The 22424-nt window shown below is 34.3% G+C and overlaps 2 protein-coding genes across 3 annotated transcripts; one reads left to right on the forward strand and one right to left on the reverse strand.

The window, feature by feature from the left end:
• The first annotated feature begins 8501 nt into the window (after positions 1-8501).
• LOC137007788 (catechol O-methyltransferase domain-containing protein 1-like) lies at positions 8502-12667 on the forward strand. The gene is made up of 7 exons (XM_067369443.1): positions 8502-8695; positions 9585-9715; positions 9940-10045; positions 10121-10239; positions 10490-10544; positions 12053-12186; positions 12261-12667. Exons 1-7 carry the CDS (start codon positions 8614-8616, stop codon positions 12411-12413), a joined length of 780 nt encoding a protein of 259 aa, XP_067225544.1. The 5' UTR covers positions 8502-8613; the 3' UTR covers positions 12414-12667.
• Positions 12668-14243: 1576 nt separating this feature from the next.
• Positions 14244-21467, reverse strand: LOC137007574 (voltage-dependent anion-selective channel protein 2-like). Of its 2 annotated transcripts, XM_067369112.1 has the most exons (9): positions 21329-21466; positions 18748-18819; positions 18619-18668; positions 18329-18481; positions 18090-18142; positions 17790-18017; positions 16635-16785; positions 16443-16500; positions 14247-15399 (listed from the first exon to the last, which is right to left on the reverse strand). In XM_067369112.1, exons 2-9 carry the CDS (start codon positions 18812-18814, stop codon positions 15308-15310), a joined length of 852 nt encoding a protein of 283 aa, XP_067225213.1. In that variant the 5' UTR covers positions 18815-18819; positions 21329-21466; the 3' UTR covers positions 14247-15307. The 2 variants fall into 2 exon arrangements, with proteins under 2 accessions (XP_067225212.1, XP_067225213.1); XM_067369111.1 differs by having other exon boundaries at positions 14244-15399; positions 17790-18142; positions 21329-21467.
• Between the last annotated feature and the right edge of the window lie 957 nt (positions 21468-22424).

Here is a 22424-nt window from a genome sequence, read left to right on the forward strand (position 1 = left end):
ATTTTGTAGTCATATTGCATAGTTGTGTTTTATTTGTGATAATGCAATGAAACATGATAAACTGTGTGACAATTTTTGGCCATTATGAACATGCAAAAACAAGAGAAAACCAACAAAATATTAATAACTGATTATGTTGTAGTCAATGCATGCTTTTTCCTCTCAGATCTTTGTTTTTATATGCATTTTATTTTTTTGCACAGTAAAATAAAACCTGTACTTTGTCTTTTTGACAAATAATTTAATACCTGAATCAAGTTTAAAGTTTTGTTCTTCCCTCATATTTAAAATGCTTAAAAAACATACAATATTTTCCTCATACTTTGATTGTTTAATCAAACTTGTAGGGTCATTAAAAACAAATATTCCCCCTGGACGTCACTTTTGGCCACTACTGAACTACTATTATGTATAAACATATACATGTAAAGTACACACAATTTTAAATTCATATTCAGGCAAAGCACATGTAAAATTATATATATATATATATATATATATGGGAAACGTTGGTTGTTTATAATTAGGCTGGTATAAGACATTTTCACCTTAAATGCAAAGATATTCTGTCGTATTTAAATGAAGAATTCAGCTAAAGAGGTTTTTTTTTTTTTTTTTACCAAATTAGAACAAGACATGTATATCCAAGAAATCTTCCTTTCATTGGAAAAAGCACAACTAAAGCCAGCACAAAAGGCTAAATGGAGCATATATGGGCATTTTTTGGCCACACCACATTTTTTGTTTTTGTGCATTTTTGCAATGTTTTTGGCTTAAACGTTTGCATTACCATATGTACTGCGGCGTGCAAACTTAAATCACACAGTTCCTTTAAATATTCATCCTGACAGACTCCAGGAGTCACATGCATTTAAAACACAGCATGTTTTAGTTACAAACCAAACCCACAGCACTTTAGGTCCAAACATGCTTGAGCTGGCAGTCTAACGCACAACTCTTTTAGACTCCTGCTGATCCGACATGAAGACCTGACCACCGACTGACCACATGTTCATATGTTAGTAACACAAAACAACAAGCGCTCATGTGCTTCAGCCCGTCGATGAATCTTTCAGTGCACCAAACCACCGGCGGTCAGCTGCTCAAACCACGGCTCGGCACAAAAGGCATTACGTTTTTGTCTTGTTTTCCTTTAAAATATTGAAATATCCAAAAATGACAAGATTGAGAAGTAAAAAAAGACTTTGGAGGAAAAAAGAATTTTGTTTCTAGCCCTTACAGTTCAAAAGTTATTCGCTTTAACAGAAGTGCAACTTTGGCCAGTTGGTGGCGCTAGAGAGATCGCGTTAGAAACTCCAAAATTGGTGCGAGTTATATTGAGACAGTCATCTATCTGTGTGCCAAATTTCACCATTTTTTAATATATCGTTCCCAAAAAACCCACTAAAATGCGTTAGATATACAGTTTGAAAATAACTGTTTCTTCAACATAAAATCTTTGGTTTTACCTTGTTGAGAGGATGTTTAGATAATTTCACTAGAAAACCAGACCCAGATAAAGAAGATGAAGATGATTTGTGCATGCTGTAAATCTGCAAACACACACAAACAGACACACTCTCACATATTGGAAGAGTGAAAGTCTGTCATCCATAAATCATCTTGTCGTCAACACAAATATCCCAGATTATACACAGATGATCGTTCACTCTGACGGCGTGTTTATAGAATCATTACAGCTGCGCTTCTGTCTGCTACACATACACAGCGTTGCTATGCAGTTGCTAGGGTGTTCTGTGCATGTTGCTACAATAAACATTCCCAATGAGAGTTTTCACGGGATGCCATAGAAGAACCCTTAAAAAGATATGTTTTAATAATCTAAAGAACCTTTATCCGCTATAAAGAAGGAAAGATTGTTCGTGAAACCATTATTTTTATGAGGTGAAAACTGAAGCTAATGATCTGAAGTACAATTCATGTCTGTAGCAGGAGATTTTATATTGAAGCATCAGGTGTTTTGTGGAACCCTAACATGAAATATGAGTTTTTTTGGGTGAAGTGAGAAAATGTGCAAAGTTACACAGTTGTTTAAAGCCACTGAAGCATTGAGCGCAGGTGATTAATGACGGAGCGCTTTCTGCAAGTCTGTGGAGGTTGAAAATTAGCCACAGATTGGATACAAATACACTTTGCATCACACACACACACACTTAAATACACGCACACATGGAAACTCTTACCTCTAAACACATGTGCAGTGAGTAAGATAAATGAAGTCTCAACAAGCACTCCACAAACACACGCAGGCCTCCACCACAGACACACACACACCGTAATTTCCAGAGTATTTAAGCGCAGTGAGTCATGCCAGCGCTGCGGATGTTCGTGCTTCGGGTCGAAACTGCAGTCCAGATTCTCCCCGCTGAGGTGTTTAAATCAGGTTTGGCATCGACTCTCAAAGACTTTCTCAGGGCTGTTTTCAACACTCCCTCCAAAGACAGCACAGCAGTCGGCGCGGTAATATTTCACTTCCAGGGAAACAGATGTCCGTTCTCGAGCCCAGATTGATGCGCTGTCTTTCTGAAACGGTTGCATGTGTGTGTTTGTCCTACCAGAACAGTCGACACATTCCTCTCAGACTAAACGCAGTGACTTCATAACTCATTACACTTCATCTCAGGTCAACTTCACATCAAAACTGATGCTTTTTACTTTCTGAGGCGATCACCAAGACTGCATTTATTTGATCAAAAATGCAGTACAAAATTGTGAAATATTATTCCAATGTATATCTATGTGAATATATAGTAAAGTGTAATTTATTCCTGAATTTTCAGCATCATTACTCCAGTCTTCAGTGTCACATGATCCTTCAGAAATCATTCTGATATGATGATTTGATGCTCAAGAAACATTTCTGATTATTATCAATGTTGAAAACAGTTGTGCTTAATATTTTTACTTTTTTCGGGATTCTTTGATCAATTAAATTTCAAAAGTACAGTACTTGTTTGAAATCAATCTTTTGTAATATTATTAATGTCTTTATTGTCACAACAATTTAAGGCATTCTTGCTAAATAAAAAAAACAAAAATGTTTGGTTAGACTTTATTTTCAGGTACCCTAGTGAAGAAAAATACTAAAATGTACCTGAAATACGTTTATTTTGTTCTAAGTATACTACAAATACATATTTATGTGTATACCCATTTGATATACTAAAGTGGTATACTTAAAGTCTGCTATAAATTGGCACAACTCATTTTGTACTCAATGCACTTTAAGTGTGCAGAAGCAGTGCTGAGGTCCAACTAAAATATACTGAAATATATTTAATTGTGCTGAAGTGGAACTAATGCAAGTATACTTCAGGTACACTTTAAATATCTTACATTTAAAGACAAAGATCATATAATCCTTATTAATAGTGATATTAAAACACTTTTTATAGGCATAATATTGAGAAATGTGCATTGTGCAATAAAGAAATACTCCAAATAAAGTTTAATTATAATTTTATATCAGTACGATATGTCAGTGTTAATGGATTTGAAGCATACTTAGATTTTGGTATAGGGTTTTACATTTACATACTGAGTAATAATAATTAAGTACTTCATATATAATCAGAGTTGGGGTTAGTTGCATGTAATTATGCTTAATTTAGCATTAATACTATAGTAAATACATGTAACATGTGTAAAGAGGACACAAATGAAGAGTTACCAAATGTTTTTTGAATACAGTAACTTCTGCTAGAAACCATCACAGACAAACACCGTCTTCACTGTTGCTGCTTCACAGCATGAGTAAATAAATAAAGTCAAGAAAGTCGTCAGAGAACATGTTTGTTCCATCATCAGGCTAATCAGGAACGCGGCTGTATGAAGTTGTTCAGGATGATTGCAGTATGCAGGTGCTTCATTCTGAACACGAGATATGAGAAACACTGCAAACATGTGAAAACTACACGAGAGCCTTCATCTGAGCTCTGCTGGCAATAACACGTCAGTGACAGCCGCATGAATCTTCTGCAGCGCTGATTCCACATAAACACAAAATATGGCATCATAAAAACAAATATAGCAGAGCGCTGCCATATCTGACCTCTGCTCTGAATACCTCAAATATTGTTTCAGGGGTGAAATCACTCATTTATGAGCGCACCATGTGCTGCTGAGCACCAGCGTCTGGAGAGGACCGTAAAAGTTACGTTTCAATCGAAAAGAGGATCAGGACGAGATTACCAGAGTCCAGCTCACGACCGCTATAGCAATATCATATCAAACATGCAGAATCATCATCATCATCATCTTCATCTCGATGTAGAGCTGCTGCGTATGGAAGCACAAATCATGATTATGAGATGAAAAGTTGAAATAATGACTTTAAAAATACAATTATGGCTTAAAAGTCAAACTTAGGACATATTAAGTTGAAATTATGAGATAAAAAAAAGTCAAAATTATGACATACTAAGTTTAGATTCATAATTAGGAGACAATTAAACTTATGAGATAAAAAGTCAAAGTTATAAAATACTAAGTTGACATTATGACTTAGGTCATATTCATAAATCAAAATTATGACAATATATTTAGTCAATTATGACATACAAATTCATAATTAGGAGATAAAGTCAAAGCTATGACACACTAAATTGAAATCATAAGTCATAATTATAAATTATGTCAATTAAAAAGTCAAAATTATGACAATATTTAATCTAAATTGGGAGATAAAAACTTGAATTTACAACATACTAAATTAAGATTATGAGATAAATCAAAATTATGACAATTAGGAGATATAAAGTCAAAACTATGACACACTAAATTGAAGTCATAATTATAAATTATGTCAATTAAAAAGTCAAAATTATAACAATATTTAGTCTAAATTAGGAGATAAAAACTTGAATTTACAACATACTAAATTGAAATTATGAGATAAGTCAAAATTATGACATACTAAATTGCAATTATGAGTCAAAATTTTGACATACTAAGTTGAAATTATGAGATAAGTCAAAATTAGGACATACTAAGTTGAATTTAAAGCATAAGTTTAAATTATTACATCAACTGTCACTTTCAACTTTTTGTCATAATTTTGACTTTATTCTCATAATTTATACAAAGTATGCATAATTTTAAGTTTTGTCATAATTTTTTTACTTTTTATTCTCATTATTATGGTCATAATTTTGACTTAGTATGTCATAACTTTAGAACACAGATAGAGGCCTGTTACAGAAGCACGGCTCTGCTGATCTGAGATCAGAGGAAGACTTTGATGAAGGTTCTACTGTTGAGTCGCTCACATGCAAAGCTCAGCAGAAAGCGTTTAACGCCTCTGCTCAATGCGGCCTTTATACAGGCTCCAGCGACTCAATTACAAATACCAGCCTTCAGAATGTTGCCCAATTATCGGTTTCATTGGGCTGATGGATGCCAGCTGGGCTTTCAGGCTCTGGACTCGCTTTCAGCCCATAAGTCACTCTGACACGCGTCTCTGAAGTCAATCCAGAGGAAAAGTCCATAAAAATGTTCAAGCGTTACACTGCAGAGCCATCAGGCACGAATGCCGTCACACGAACCTGAGATGTGACCGATCACATGATCTCCCTGATCTCTGCTGTCCTCAGGCTTCACCGACAGCGTGATGCGAGCGTGTCGGGTGAGATTGAGAGCAGACGACGGGTGTGTTATCTTCTTCCTGACATGATACTTAACACTTATCATGGAGAATGACTGACAGGATCATCATCGCTGCAGAACAGATGCTCTATACGAGAACCGAGATCTGTGCAGCTCCTGACTCTGATGAAACTAAATATTATTATTACGAAATATTATTACACTTTACATTTTCTACGTAAAATATAATTTATTCCTGTGATCAAAGCTGAATTATGACAGTCAATACTAAGATTTAATTATGAGATAAAAAAAGTCAAAATTATGACATATTAACTTGAAATTATGAGTCAAAATTGAAATACTAAGTTGAAATTTAGAAAAAGTCAAAATTTTGACATACCACATTTTAATTATAATAAAAAAATCTAAATTATGACACTACATTTTAATTAAGAGATAAAAAGTCAAAATTAAAATTGGAACGTTAAATTGGAAAGTCAAATTTATGACACTAAATTTTAATTGAGAGTCAAAATTGACATACTATATTTTAATTAGGATAAAAAGTCAAATTTATGACATACTAAATTTTAATTATAAGATAAAAAGTCAAAATTATGACATATTAACTTAAAATTATTACAGACAAATTTATGACATACTAAGTTGAAATTGAGAAAAAGTCAAAATTATGACATACTAAATTTAAATTATGATAAAAAGTAGAAATTATGACACTAAATTTAAATTATGACAGTCAAAATTGACATTCTAGGTTGATATTGAGAAAAAAAGTCAAAATTTTGACATACTAAATTTTAAATGAGATAAAAAGTCAAAATTATGACATACTAAATTTAATTGAGATAAGTCAAAATTATGACACTAAATTGAAATTATGACAGTCAAAATTGACATTCTAGGTAGATATTGAGATAAAAAGTCAAAATTATGACATACTAAATTTAATTGAGATAAAAAGTCAAAATTATGATATACTAAATTTTAATTATGAGATAAAAAGTCAAAATTATGACATACTAAATTTAAACTACGAAAAAGTCCAAATTACGACATACTAAATAGAAATTATGACAAAGCTGAATTTTCAGCATCATTACTCCAGTCTTCAGTGTCACATGATCCTTCAGAAATCATTCTAATATGATTTGTTGCAATGCATCCTTGCTGAAAAAGTCTTAATTTCTTTGAAATAAAAAATAAAATAAGAAAAATGTACTGACCCTAAACTTTTCTACTGTACACTAAATACGTAAACCATCAGGAGCTAGATTTGCATGTTCAGATGTAAAGATCAGTTCTCATGTGTTAAAGTTTGAGGTAATTTTAGGGTTTGCATCACGTCTGCAGTATAAAGCATCGACACGGTGAAAGAAACTGCAAAAAGTGCCAGAAAAGAGGTCAGAATCACAATACAGTGTACATTTCTTACATCTAAAATTAAATAAAATGCTGGACTGATTTATGTGTGGAAAACTGAAGCTCCTGCAAGTCATCATGACCTGCAGAAAGTGTTTCAGACACATGTATTAGATTACAGCGCCACCTGCTGGAGAATATGATGAACTACAGCCTCTCCTCATACAGGGACACAATGAAACCGCAAAATCATTCTGGACAAGTTCACTAAATTCATCTTTCTTTATTCACTCTATTGTTATCATACACAAACCTGACAGCGAATAAATGTTTGATTAAATGTGGTCTTTAGTTTGGATCTGAGCCTGTTATATAACCCAATCTCATCTGCATCAAACAAATGTGTGAAACCAGCCAACTCAGATTGATTTCAGATCAATAACTCAATATGTCAATAACTCAGCTTCGAGGCTGTCTGGAATGACCAATGAAAACATTCAAGTTAAGCAAGCACAAGTTTAATGGCCTCGAGTTTGAACAGAGCATAACCTTCATCATGAGGAGAAATCTAAACGTGTTTTAGATATTTATTTATATATGTTTGGCTACACAAACATGTGAAAACGCATTCAAATGAGGATCTAGATTTTACTGGGCTCAATACTGTCCTTTCATGCATCAAAGCATTGCTCTCAAACAAAGGGATTCCTGTCATGTTTAATAATCAGGATTGGCGTCATTAAGCGGACAATCTCCACCCCCTGCTGCCCAAACTGGAGCCATTTTACAGAAGAAAGAAGAACACGATCATCAGCAGCAGAAGAAGAGAAGAAGAAACCACATAAAAACTGTGAGCTACAGCCGATCATATCTGAATATCTGCACATAATCGCTGATAATGATTGTTTATTGCAGTCATGCATGTTTCGAACAATCAGTTTCGTTTAATTATTAATGCATCTGATTTTGTAACGCATATTTATCTTGATTTATGACAACTCAAGTGAACATCAGCATTGCATTATTGTTGTTTACTTGTTTATTTGACTACAAGCGACACTGAAGACGGATTAGGGGGGAAAAAAGCATTTAAAAAGATAATTCTGGGCAGAAAAAAACAGTAAATTAATATATAACGTATTCGTGCACAGCTGGCAATAAATTAAACGCTTTAAATAATAAGACAAATAATAGTGTGTCCATGTGCAGAGCTGTCATGTGATCTGATGGCGCTCGTGCCGTAATTCTCAGAGTATAAGCGAAGAGAGAAATCAGTAGCGTTCAAATGTGTGAAACTGAGTCTTTAGGGGTTTAATCCATATACTAAAGATCAACTTTGATAGTCACTATGCTTAATTAATGCAAATACACAACTTATACATCATATTAATAGGGCATCATATCGAAAAATAAAATCATTCAAATTATATTCTATGATAAACTTTTCCTAATCTTACGAGAACGCGTATGAAAAAACAAACAAACATCACTCGTGCAGTAGAAGTCGGTTCAGCGGAGCGCATACACTGTGTTTTACGGTAAGTGAGTTGATGTGTGGCGGTCGGTTCACGCTCACTTCAGTCAGTCACATGTAAAAGTCTTCAGATCGAGGCTGTAATAATAATAATGTCATCTCATAACTTATCCAGAGAAGCGCTTATAGGCTCAGCGACGCTGGGAGTGATTTTTATAGCGGGATATTATGTGGGTAAGTGACGAAACCAAAGAACTACAGCTGAAGTCAATGTGTGTAACTTTCCGGAAGTTCGTGTACTTTGATCCAACAAGCCACAATTAAAGGGCCAGCACCCAATTAAATTAAACAAAACAACTTTACAATTTCAGCTGTGCCTGGAAAAATAAAGATCATGTTATCATATTTTTTCCCTTGTCTTTTGTTATAAAAGGTAAAGTTATTGAGATTTTTTGTTCTGTTAAAAAAATCACTTTTTTTTTAAAGACTTCCCACCTAAATGGCATACAGAAAATAACTAAATATAACTAAAATGTGCAATATATGCAATAAAAGTGCATTGTATTATTAGATAGTTTTGTGTTGATGGTGCAAAGAAAAGTGAGCATGTGGAATTGCAACCAATATATATGTGTAAACTCTCCAAGGTATTTTAGTGAAAATAAAACTGATCATAATGCAAACATCACAATTTTATGTTGAAATTGCAAATAAATATTTCAAATATATACTACTACAATACAACAACTACTAATTATTGTAAAAAAAAATTGCATGTGTAATTGCAAAAAAAAATACCATCCAAGCAAATAACGGAGGTGTTTTGGTGAAAATACAACATAAATGCAAACATTACAATTTTATGTTGAAATTTGCAAATAGTTAAATAATAGTAAAAATGTACACATGGAATTGAAATACATCTGCAAGCAAGTAACTGAGGTATTTTAGTGAAAACATAACTTTATGTTGAAATTGCAAATAAATAAATTAATAATAATAACAATGAAATAATTGTTAAAAATTGCAAAAAAATCCCACATGGAAAAAATAAATAAATAAAATGTTGTTTTATGAAATGTACACTAGTGTAAATTCTATCTCTGATTTCCTCTTTCTACAGGCAAACGCAAATCTAAATTCTTCAGGATGTCGTCGGGTAAAAGCCACGTGGGTAAGAAAGACGATCCGGTGATGCAGTACCTGCTGAATCATTCCCTGCGGGAACATCCCGCCCTTAAAAAACTCCGGCAGGTAAAAACATGACGACCCTAAAAACACCCAGATGTCCATCAGGGATGATAACTGCATATATGCATTTTATTATTTAAAAAAACAAAACCATTCAAAGTCATTTCAAAGATATCACTACTGATAATAGATCTTTAAGATGAAAATGTCTAAGAATCATTTGCAATGAACATCGTTTTGAACTGCTGTGTTCAGTGAACATCTGATTCGAGTGTTTCCATCTGTAGAAAACCCTGGAGCACAAGATGAGCCAGATCATGGTGTCCTGCGAACAGGCGCAGTTCATGGCAAATCTGGCCAGATTAATCAAAGCGCAGAAAGCCATTGAAATCGGTACGTGACTGTCATGCGTTGCACAGATATAGTGTAAAACACTGGTGATGTGCTGAACTCCAGCCATGTGTTCAGGTGTGTACACGGGCTATAACGCCATGAGCATCGCTCTCACCCTGCCTGAAGACGGGAAACTGATCGCGTGCGACGTCAACGAGGAATTCATCAACATCGGCAGACCCTTCTGGACACTGGTGAGATACTCGTGGATGTTCACTGAAATTAATATTCATAAAATTTGCTTTGGATGTTTGCTAACTAACTTAACAATTATTCTCAGTGAATCGCTGTCTGCACTGCACTATGATGTTTTATCAGTAAATTTATTATGAAGATTTTTGGATCTCTAGGTTCATGTATATGTGATCAGCAATCAGATTACATTCATTGACATTATAATCATGTATTTAATAATCTTCCTCTTGTGTCCTGAAATCTTCTCAGGGTGGTGTTGAGCACAAAATCGACGTGCGTCTGAAGCCAGCACTGCAAACTCTCGGTAAGATCTGGATTTATTCAAGCATTATGAAATTATTCACATCCAAATAACCCTTAAACGTCTGATCGTTTCTCCTCATGTCCGACACACAAACAACAGCAAAAAAAGGTGAATGAACAGTAGAATCAGTGAGATACTATTATTAGTTTTTACTAATATTTAGATTTTTTTAATTTCCCATTTGAGTTTTAGTTAAAGTTTTAGTAATTTAACAATAAATGCAATTTGAAGTATTTACAAAGAAAAGTCCAAATATAGCTGCGAGCAACAATTATCGGGGTTCAATCACATTAAGGTCTTTCAGCACATGTGCAAAAAGGTATTGTGTTTTAATTAGCAAGCCTGTAACAATCTCGATCATAGATCGAAAAAGACCATTTACAGCCAAGAACAGACCATTTACAAAGCTTTTTAACAGTTATCGAGGTTGAGCCAAAAATCTAGGACTAGTTCGCCAAAGTTGTTTTTTGAAATAATCTCCAATATTTAACGAATGATTCGATGGACAGCGGCGGTCCTAGAGGCAAAGTTGCTCAGAATGACGAGTTCTACCATGTGGTATGAATGTCGTGGACGTGTGCGGAAAATTACATGATATACAATCCTTCATGCATGTGAAAAACGTGAAGGCGCCCCCCGGTGGCCGATTTCTGTCGAATTTCTCACAGGCCTCTAGCGCCGTGAGTCAAACAGGTCCAGCGAGTTGCGTTCCGATTGGCCTCCGTTAACCTTTTCAGACAACCACTCAAACTTCATTGGCCGACGGCAGCTGTGTTTTTCCAAATACGCAAATGTCACAATCGAGGCACCTTAGACAAAGACACTGCATGCCAGTTTTTAAGTCAATCGGATGGACTGTTGTGTAGCTATAGCCGTTTTCAAGTTTTTCCTATGTTATAGCGCCACCAAGTGGCCAGTCAGCACATCCTTTTTCACATGACCACAAAACGAGCCCATACATAGGTGTACCAAGTTTGGTGAAATGATCTCATTCCATTCTAGAGTTATAGCAGTTTTAGTAAAAGTGGCCACGCCCACTTCAATCATTTTGGTGAAATTTCGATTTTTTATTTTTTTCCTATAATTATTGACAATCAGACTCTCCAGAGGATCTTTCTGCACTGGTTTGGTTCCTATCTGGTGAAAAACCAAGGACTAGTTCAGAAAATAATGTTTTTCGACAAATTAAAAATTCCTGAATTTCAGAGACGTGCGTTTTGTTCGTCGAACGGTTTAGGAGTTATGAGCAAAAAAAATATTTGTTTAAAATATACATTGATGTACATTAGGTCTCATAAGCTTTGAACAGTGACATCCTGAGACATCTGGAAATCTAGAGGTTTTTTAATTTCATATTATAACAAATTAAATCATATTAACTTTAAAAATTTGTTGAAGACGTTATGATGAATGTTTTAAACATGAACGACCTTAAAAATAAAACATGAGCAGAAAATTGGAATTGCGGTCTGAACGTGTCCTTTGATAACGTTTGTTGTTGTTGTTAGATGAGCTTCTGGCTTCAGGTCAAGCAGAGACGTTCGATTTCGTCTTCATTGACGCCGACAAAGTCAACTACGACAACTACTATGAGAAATCCCTGCAGCTGGTCAGGAAAGGAGGAATAATCGCTATAGATAATGTGAGTGTATAATGTTTGGTTGAACCGATGTATCCGTTAGCGGAAGGCTGAATAACACTGCTGTTCTCCTTCAGGTCCTGTGGAGCGGTAGAGTGGTGAACCCAGAAGAGGGCGACGTTGACACCATCGCAATCGATAAGCTGAACAAGAAGCTCCACCGAGACATCCGAGTCAATCTGAGCATGCTCACTGTGGGCGACGGCCTAACATTAGCATTCAAAATCTGACGTTAGAGTGACACGTTACAGACTGAAGAAACTCATTCATTTACGTTGCTTTGTAATAATCGAAGTTTGACCAAATAAATATAAAGTTTCGTATTGAAATGCTCATAGTGCCAACTATTGTACAATGTATTTGTAGTAGAATTTTTAAATAAACAAAATTACTGCACTGGAATCTGTAATATTTTAAAGGAACAGCTGGAATATATGTATTCTTAGTTTTAAAAAAGGATTGTTTTTAATAAATTTATAGCAATTTTGTTTGTGTTTTTGTTTTTTGATGTCTATGTAGGTATTTTACTACATCAAGGTAAACTATGCAATTTTGGCCCTCTAGCGGTAAAAAAAAAAAAAAAAAAAGCATTTCTGCGGAAGAATATTGTTTTGGTGATGTGCTTCGGCTCTGCTGACTGCGGATGAATATGAGCCTTCACAACAGATAATGCTTTACAATGAACTCTAGAGGGCTGCATGTGGCAATTTACCTGTTCTATAAAACACCTTACTCACCTGTTAATAAAAATGCCAACATCCCTCAGTTTCGCAGTCTCATAAATCCAAGCCGTTGATTTTTGTTTCATTACGCGCTCTGTCGCGTTCTCTTTTATCCAGCAGACTCTCTGTTCGGCGTTTGTTTAAAACAGTTGATTTCCCGGAAATTTAGCGATCTATGTCAACATTTCTCGCTCGTTGTGACAACTAACCTCCGCCACTCTCACAACAAACATGCGGCAAAGCAGCCAGAGCAACTTTACTCTGACGGATATGACGAGACGCGCACGAGCGAGTGATGCATGGGCGCAATTTCCCGCGAAAACCGTCCCGTCAGGTCTAAAATAAAAACACTTATCACTTACCACAGTGACTCAAGGTAAGACAAAAACGCATTTTGGAAGAAACATTTATTATATTGACTCGTTATTAACCGATGAAACTCCGGGCGAGTGACGTATGAACGCAATTTCCCGCGAAAACCGACCAGTCAGGTCTAAAAAAAACACCTATAATAGTATTACCATAGTGAATCAGGGTAAGACAAAAATACGTTTGATGATGTATTGACACATTATTTATATTTTGTTAATTTTGAACAAAAAAAGGTAGTGTTTCTTAAAATGAAATGAAATTAGAAATATTGCCTAATTGCTTAAATTAAGTTTTTTTTAATACATTTTATTATATTTCAGTTAACATTTACATTACTTCAAGTAATGAACATTTATTTTTCATGCTTTTACTTATATTTAAAGGGTTAGTTCACCCCAAAATTAAAATTCAGTCATTAATTACTCACCCTCATGTCGTTCCACACCCGTAAGACCTTCATTAATCTTCAGAACACAAATTAAGATATTTTTGATGAAATCCGATGGCTCAGTGAGGCCTGATCAATGACATTTCCTCTCTCAAGATCCATTAATGTACTAAAAACATATTTAAATCAGTTCATGTGAGTACAGTGGTTCAATATTAATATTATAAAGCCACCAGAATATTTTTGGTGCACCAAAAACACAAAAAAACGACTTATTTAGTGATGGCGATTTCAAAACACTGCTTCAGGAAGCTTCGGAGCGTTATGAATCAGCGTGTCGAATCAGCAGTTCGGAGCACTAAAGTCACGTGATTTCAGCATTTTGACACGTGATCCGAATCATGATTCGACACACTGATTCATAACGCTCCGAAGCTTCCTGAAGCAGTGTTTTGAAATCGGATCTTGAGAGAGGAAATGTCATTGCTCAGGCCTCACTGAGCCATTGGATTTCATCAAAAATATCTTGTGTTCTGAAGATGAACGAAGGTCTTACGGGTGTGGAACGACATGAGGGTGAGTAATTAATGACATTATTTTCATTTTTGGGTGAACTAACCCTTTAAAACAACCACTCTGGAAATATTCATGGAAATAAATTGGTTGTGCATCTCAATTTTTATTAAGTGTGAACATTCAGGTTGGAATTATTAGGTTGGCATGAATCATAATCACAATGTGAAGTGCAGTTAAAGACAAAACATTTCCAGTTTAAGGACTTTATTGCAAAGGTTGACATAAGGGTGTGATTGTGCGGTTCAGCGGGGAAATGCTCCGGTCGCCTCAAGCGTCTGCGTGAGTGTTTCTGGAGAGGTTGTGTGGAGACAACAGCAGCTTCGGCTCTCCAAACATCTCACTAGAGAACCCGTTTCAACATGATGAAGCCGGAACACAGAGAGAAGAACTACCACAACAGCCAACAAAAGCGTCTGAACGTCACTAAACGGCAGCGGCATGTGCAAATCATCATCTACATTCAAAAGAACATTGAAGGAAAAGGTCAGGACAAAATTAGACTTCCCATTTACTGACCCTCCTTTTGATCCAAACACACATGCAGCTTTTTCTACACAAGTTAGCAAGAGTCTGTCGAGCTCCGGAAAGGACATGAAGTCAAATCATTTTCGAAGTATAATTATGTTGCTCACACAGAGCTATCATGTGGTTTCAGAAGACTTTTAGTGCACAAATCATACGGATTACTTTAGATTGCTTTTTATTGTTACTGTGTTTTTAATTTTGGAGCTTGACAGTCGTGGTCACTACATTGTTGTATAGAAAAGAGCTGTCAAAATTTATCATAATGCAGCATAAAGGTTTGCAACAACATGAGTTTGAATAAATAATAAATTACATTTTTGGTGAACTATTCATCAGAAGAATCGCCTGTACAGAAGCACATACAGAGTGAAAGCGCTGGTTTGGAGAGAAATATTGACAGTGAAAGTAGTGCTGCAAATAAATAAGAGACGACGATTGGGTTTGGGTTCAGCACTCGGTTTAAACGAGAGACGGTCGTCTGCGTGTGGAGATGTCAGACTCTTCCCTTTCACGATGTTCCCATGAGTCGGAGATACGGACGCTACGCCTCCAGCTCCAGCCCCAGCCCCAGTTTATGGCCTCCAGCGTTGATGCTCTTTCCATCGACCAGGGCGGAAAGAGTCAGCTTCACTCCTGCGCACACACACACACACACACACACACACACACAGTAGCATTAGACAGGTTTCTCACATCAGCACGCAAGCGACGCAGCTCACATTTTACCCCCAAATCAAAAAAGAAATCAGAGGTTATATTCTGTATGAAATACTTCCAGTCAAACCAAAGTTGATTCAGACTCCTTGAACATTTCATTCATGTCCGAATCATTTTTGGTTCCAAATATTTATGAATTTTACTGGTAGTCCACCGAATGAAGAATTTTTGTGTATAATATGTCACAGTTTACTTTATTTTGCTATCCTCACTTGCATAGATGAACTATAGTGTCCTGAACCCACTAGTAAAAATCAGATTATATTGCATAGATATGCAGAAACACTGTCGGTATGAAAGACTGCATATGCCTGCAGTTACAAAAAAAACGGCACTACTTTTTATTAGAAAAAATAAAATGCAAAATAATTTTATACAAAAATAAAATATAAAAATGAAATTGAATTAAATACATTAAAAACTAAACATTATATATATATATATATATATATATATATATATATATATATATATATATATATATATATATATATATATATAATTTATTTATTTATATATATATTTATTTATTTATATGCACAATAATTTATACCAAAAAACAAACAAAAAATTAAATTAAAAATTACACAAAATAAAATAAAAATAAAAATTAAAATAATTAAAAATTAAAAGAAATATGCAAAACTAACAAAACATAAAATTTAATAAAAGCACAACATAATGATTAAAAAATTAAATATACATATATAAAAAAATAAAAAATATATACAATAAAATAAAATAATTTTATGCAAAACAAAGTAAAATAAAATTATGTAACAAAATATTTAATACAAAATGAAAAAAAAATTTAAAACAAAATGTTATACAAAATTAAAATACAATAATAAATTATAGTTTTATACAAAAACAATATTTAATACAAAACAAAAATACAATAAAAATAAAAATAAAACAAAATAATTTTATACAAAAAAATATAACACAAACGCACTCACCTGGTCTGAGGGTCTGAGTGTAGCCGATCCCGACCAGACTGGAATTATTCACTTTAGCCTGAGAGGAAAACACAGAAAACACGGACGCTGTGAAATTATGCATCTAAGTTTGGGTTTTACATGTTTCCCTGTCCTTCTATGGACAATCCAGGGAATCAAAGGAAAGGGATCCTCAGCATCAGTGAAACTCACACTAATGGAGGAGCTGGAGTCCAGCATGTACTTGGCAGCGATGCCGAAGCGTGTGCTGCTGTTTCCGGCGGTCCAGGACAGATTCACTGCCGTCTCCAGGTCATCGCTCACTTTCTGATAAATAGAGCCACCAAACTCCGTCCCATCATTCCTACACCACAGACAGAAGAGTTGAACACAGTGAAGCATCACATAAATGAGGACACACCGGCGGATCTACAGGGAATCCTGCTCTAGAAACAGAACGGCCATCAAACGACTGTTGCATCGTGGGATTGAGTGTTGATACATGTTTCATGTTTTCAATTATGTTGATACATAATTAATAAACATTATTATTATTATTATTATTAATGTTTACTAATTATGAATAATTTATAATTATAATAAGAGGAATAACTACATAATCATTAAATAATAAATGTTTATTACTTAATTATATTTAATAAATGCATCAAATAAAAAACAATATTTTTATTAATCATAATTATACATATATAAAATTAACATGATTCTATGTAATTATTAATAAGAAATAATGAGTTATTGTTATCGTTGTTGATTATTTTTACAATTAGAATGATAGTTTACAAATAATAATGTTATTTATTACTTATAAATAATAAAAACTAATTATTAATATAATCACGTTATCAATTATGAATAATTAGAAGTATAAGAGGAATAGTTATAATAATCATTAAAAATAATAAATGATCGTATTTATTACTTAATTATATTTATAAAGTACATAAAATATAATTTAATCATAATTATATAAATATATAAATTAAAATGATTCTATAATTAGTAATAATTACTGTTATTATCAATTAAACAACTAAAATATTATAATACAAATAATTTACAAGTAATAGTTTACAAATAATAATAATAATAATGTTATTTATTACTTATAAATAACAACAAATATTATATCTAATAAATTTAATATCAAATAAAATAATTGTTTTTATTATTATTGTGTGTATATATTTTTGTTAATCATAATATTATTTGCTATTATTATTAGTTATTCTTAATGATTCTAAATAATAATTTATCATTAATTATATAATAATAATAATAATAATAATAGTAGATATGTAATATAAATATCATTAAATAATATTGGATTGCTAAAGCAGAACGTACACATTAGTATGCAGCTGGAAGTCTCCGGTCTTGTATCCGATCGCAAAGTTGCTGCGAGTCATTTTGGACTTGGCGCTGTCAAAGGTCATCTGGTAGCCGGCGAGCCAGCCCTCGTATCCCAGCACGGCCGTTCCGTGGACGGCGGGACCGGCGAAGTCGAAATCCACATCACAGCCCACGTTCACAAACTCACGCTTATAGGCCGACTTCACCTTGCCACTCTTCTTGCTATCAAAATAACACAAATAAACGTTAAAATCACCTCGTCTAAAGCTCACGATGCTTATGACGTCATCATACCCAGTGTTAGGCGAGAAGGTCGTGTCAAAGGTCAGCTTCAGTCCTTTGGTGATCTGTGAAACACAAAATATGGTTATTAGAGGGGCACAGTGTATTATGCACCAATTTTGCCTTTTATTGCAAAAGTGAACACCCCCTAACCTCACTGCTGTGACTTCAGCTATTCTCTGTGTGTGTGTGTGTGTGTGTGTGTGTGTGTGTGTGTGTGTGTGTGTGTGTGTGTGTGTGTGTGTGTGTACCTGGTCCTCGACGGTGATCTCTGTGCCCAGCGTATTGTCTGTGTTCCACTTCTCCGTGAAGGTCAGTCCGTACTCGGCCCATTTATACTTGGTCTCCAGGTTCCCGCTGACCTTGTTTGAGTCCATGTTAGACGTGCCACATGTTTTAAACTCCTAGTAAGGGAAAAAGAGACAATATCGTATTATAAAACAGCCTGCATGGCCTGGACGACATCTAAGGAAGGTCATTACATGTTTTACTATAGAATATTGTGCACAGGAAGACCAGAAAATGTGACTTGAGCACGTACCACTCCGTTCGCAGACTTGGTTTTGACATCGAGCTTCACCATTCCAAAACCTTTTCCATTTGAAAACACACATGAGAAAATATGACACAATATGATAAATATACTTCATGTACAGAGGAGCAACATTACCGTAGCCCTTATTGAAGACGTCCTTCGCAGCCTTTCCAAGGTCTGCGTATGCTGGAGGAACAGCCATTTTATCTGAAAACACAATGAAAAACTATGATTTTAATCATGTGGATTTGAGAGCAGTACTGCAGGTTTAAGATGAGTGACAGTTTTAAAGTGCCACTAATGATAAGGCTGCAAGCATGTTATGCAACCACCCAGGTTACCATAGCAACCGCCTAGCAACGGCCCAGAACACCCTAGCAACCGCCTAGCAACACCTTAGCAACCACCCCAAGTACCTTAGCAACTGCCTAGCAACCACCCAGGTTACCATAGCAACCGCCTAGCAACCACCCAGAACAACCTAGCAACACCTTAGTAACCACCTCAAGTACCTTAGCATCCACACAGGTTACCCTAGCAACCGAGTGGTGAATTTTTCCACTGCAAGCACCATGTACATTTCCTGAAGAAAATGTGAATCCTAGTTCTATTTTAAATGTTTTGTCGTCTCCTACAGCAGGTTAACACTCATCCAAAGTCAAAAAACACTTTAATTCTCTCATAATATCCACTGCAGCATCAGCTCTTTTCTCTCAGTGTCTGAAACGCTTCCATCAAAGATTCGGCCTCTCTAAACCCCGCCTCTCTGAGAGCTGCTCTGCTCTGATTGGTCAGAATTGCTCTGCTTTGATTTTTTTATTTTTTTTTATTTTACAACACAACACAAACCAAACTCTTCCAGTCTCAGATACAACTGCAGTGATTGAAGGTGGGGCAAAGAGAGACGCTGTTCAGCCAATGAAAACTAGGGGCAGGAATTATGCAAATTAGTTGCAAACCTATAGCTGCAGTGAGACTGAATTACTGACGACTCATTTCAGGCAGTTCAGAATTGATTATTTATTTTAGGAGACAAAAACTCCATTTATCTTTGATCTTTAAAGCTTTGTAGACCTTTTACATTCACAAACAGCTTTATTATGAAAGGAAATATTCAAATATCCTAATATAAGCACATTAAAGTTCAGCATGTACATTATTTGTGCTCCAGACATGAATGATTCCTCATATCATGTGTTATTGAGGAAGTGAAAGAGATCAAAGATCCGGCAGACATTTGTGTGTGTTTTGGATCATGTGATGAGTGTTATTATGAATCCTCCTGTGCACACACACACACACACACACACACACACACACACACACACACCAGGTGTGGTCAGAGTAAACAGACATACCTCTCATTTATCCAGGATCAGAACAAACCTGAAACACACTGGATTCAGAACACCTGCACCTTTACAACGGTATCCCACAATGCAACGTGTCAAATTTTTGGTTTGACTGTAGTCATTCTGCTTAATTTAATGAGATTCACCCAGATATTAATTTCAACGCTCACCGCTCACGTTGCATAGATATGACAGAAACAGTCTGCAGTTACTAAAACGCTGCACTACTTTTTATTAGAAAAAATAAAATAGTACAAAATAATTTTATACAAAACAAACAAAATAAATAAAATAATAATGAAATTTTATACAAAATTTAAAATGAAAAACAATTTTATACACAAAAAAATGACTAAAACAAATTAAAATGAAAAACGAAACACATATGATTATATATATATATATATATATATATATATATATATATATATATATATATATATATATATATATAGATAGATAGATAGATATAGATACATGGAGAGAGAGAGAGAGAGAGAGAGAGAGAGAAAAGAAAATGTATACAAAAAAATAAAAAAAAATTAAAATTAAAATTACACAAAATAAAAATAAAACATAAAAAATAATTTTATGCAAATAAAAGCACAAAATTTAAAAATAAATTACACAAATTTAAATTAAATTACACAAAATAAAAATAAAATAAAAACAAAACAAATTTTATGCAAACAAATAAAATAAATAAAATAAAAATATGCAAACAAATAAAAAAGCACAAAATAATTTGATAAAATGTTAATTTAAAAATTAAAAAATACATAAAAAATAAAATGTAAAAAAGTCAAATAAAACAGTCCCTTACTTTTAAACTTTAACTAATTAATACATTTTGACTTATTTTATCAATCATCAGAACATCACATGAACATTCATAAAACTTCTGCTGTCAGTAATTTCCTGGCAATTATATCTTAAATAATAAAAATTATAATGATTCCTTTTAAATTTTATTCTGAATGTATTATTGTCCATATATTTCCATGTTTATTTGTCACATGCACAACAATAAAGCAGGTAAAGGTCATTTCTGGTGGTAAAATTTAATTTATATAAACTGAACGACAAAAAATAAATAAATTAATATTTTTAATTTTTTTTAATTTAGAGATTAACTGAATAGCAAAAATCAATTTTATAGAGAAACATTCGAACCACCCTATACATTCTAAACAAAAGCCTCCAGCTGTTGACCCGCAGCTCTGTCTGTCTGAGCCGAACCGAGCCGAGCCTGGTCCGGAGCAGCGCGCGAGCCTCCTGATCAGCGTCAGTGTTCATTTTAAAGCCCAGAATCACACCAGCAGACACACACACGGAGGAGTTTTAAAGGTTTAAACTGCACTAACCTGAGAATGCAGGTCGAACCTGAGCAGCAGAACCGAGCCGAGCTTCAGATGAAGGAGACTCGCGTCGAGCTACACGCTAATGCTAACACAGCAGCATCAGGACCTCTGAGAGCCGCCTCGCATAACGCCTGACCTAAATTATACATTCAGCAATAACTGGACAGAAAACGCACTTTTATGAATTTTACATTTTATTATAATGGCAGACAAACACATCTACAGCATCTCAAATCTCACAATAATATTCCACTCAGATCTTCAAAAATACATTTCCAGCCTTAAAAAAAAGTCTTTAAGAGGCTGAATGGCATTTTCAAGCACTTCACAATGAAATTATCTACAGATGATGAGCACAAGCTCTGGTTAGATCGTGTTATGCAGCATATTTTAAAAGGAAGTACATCAATTATTTGGCAGCAAACTAATGTTCCTCATCCTCGAGCTACCTTTCACAATGTTTCTTATTTTAATTATTATTTTTTAATGTTCTTGATTCAGTATTATATACTGCAAAAAGGGAAATGTCAGAAGTTTTAAGCAAATAACATTATAATACCGGCGTTATAATTCTGTACATCTTATGAGGTCTCTATAAATACACCAAATTAAAATCTAATGACCTACACAGAGAATCTCATCAAAACTATAAAACACCTGCACTCCATTAAACATCCCTTAAGACACGAGATTCCTCTGTTTTACCGTCACATACTTCTTTTAAACATTCAAAAACTAATACCCTCATAATCAGTAAATCTGAAAATCAGAACATCAATGAAAAAACGTCTGTATAAAGTCTAAGACACGAACCATTGGCAACTGGAATGATGCTGTTAAAAAACTCATTAAGTTTGGCGAGATTTGCTTTTCAAAACACTCATTAAATGGGAAAAAGTTACAGTAAAAATGACAAAACTGAGAGTGAATCTCACAAAACCTGTCCGGTTATTTAATAATAATGTAAAATACTTAAACATCACTGCAATCTTTGATGTTTTGGTTTTAATTATGCTGTTTAAAATAAAAAATACTTGTATTACAGTACTTTTTAAAAACCTCTTTATAATACCCAGTGAAAATGACAAAATAATAATAA

This window comes from Chanodichthys erythropterus, chromosome 19 (assembly GCF_024489055.1).
Source record: "Chanodichthys erythropterus isolate Z2021 chromosome 19, ASM2448905v1, whole genome shotgun sequence".
Classification (NCBI taxonomy): domain Eukaryota; kingdom Metazoa; phylum Chordata; class Actinopteri; order Cypriniformes; family Xenocyprididae; genus Chanodichthys; species Chanodichthys erythropterus.

Bases quoted from the DNA above. Each gene is read 5' to 3' on its own strand.
- LOC137007788 (XM_067369443.1), top strand. From the start codon at position 8,614: ATGTCATCTCATAACTTATCCAGAGAAGCGCTTATAGGCTCAGCGACG. The intron at 10,046-10,120 runs GTACGTGACTGT...CCATGTGTTCAG, and splicing joins GCAGAAAGCCATTGAAATCG to GTGTGTACACGGGCTATAAC. The intron at 10,240-10,489 runs GTGAGATACTCG...AAATCTTCTCAG, and splicing joins GCAGACCCTTCTGGACACTG to GGTGGTGTTGAGCACAAAAT.
- LOC137007574 (XM_067369111.1), bottom strand. From the start codon at position 18,814: ATGGCTGTTCCTCCAGCATACGCAGACCTTGGAAAGGCTGCGAAGGAC. The intron at 16,501-16,634 runs GTGAGTTTCACT...TTTTCCTCTCAG, and splicing joins ACTCCAGCTCCTCCATTAGT to GCTAAAGTGAATAATTCCAG. The intron at 15,400-16,442 runs GTGAGTGCGTTT...GTGTGTGCGCAG, and splicing joins CACTCAGACCCTCAGACCAG to GAGTGAAGCTGACTCTTTCC.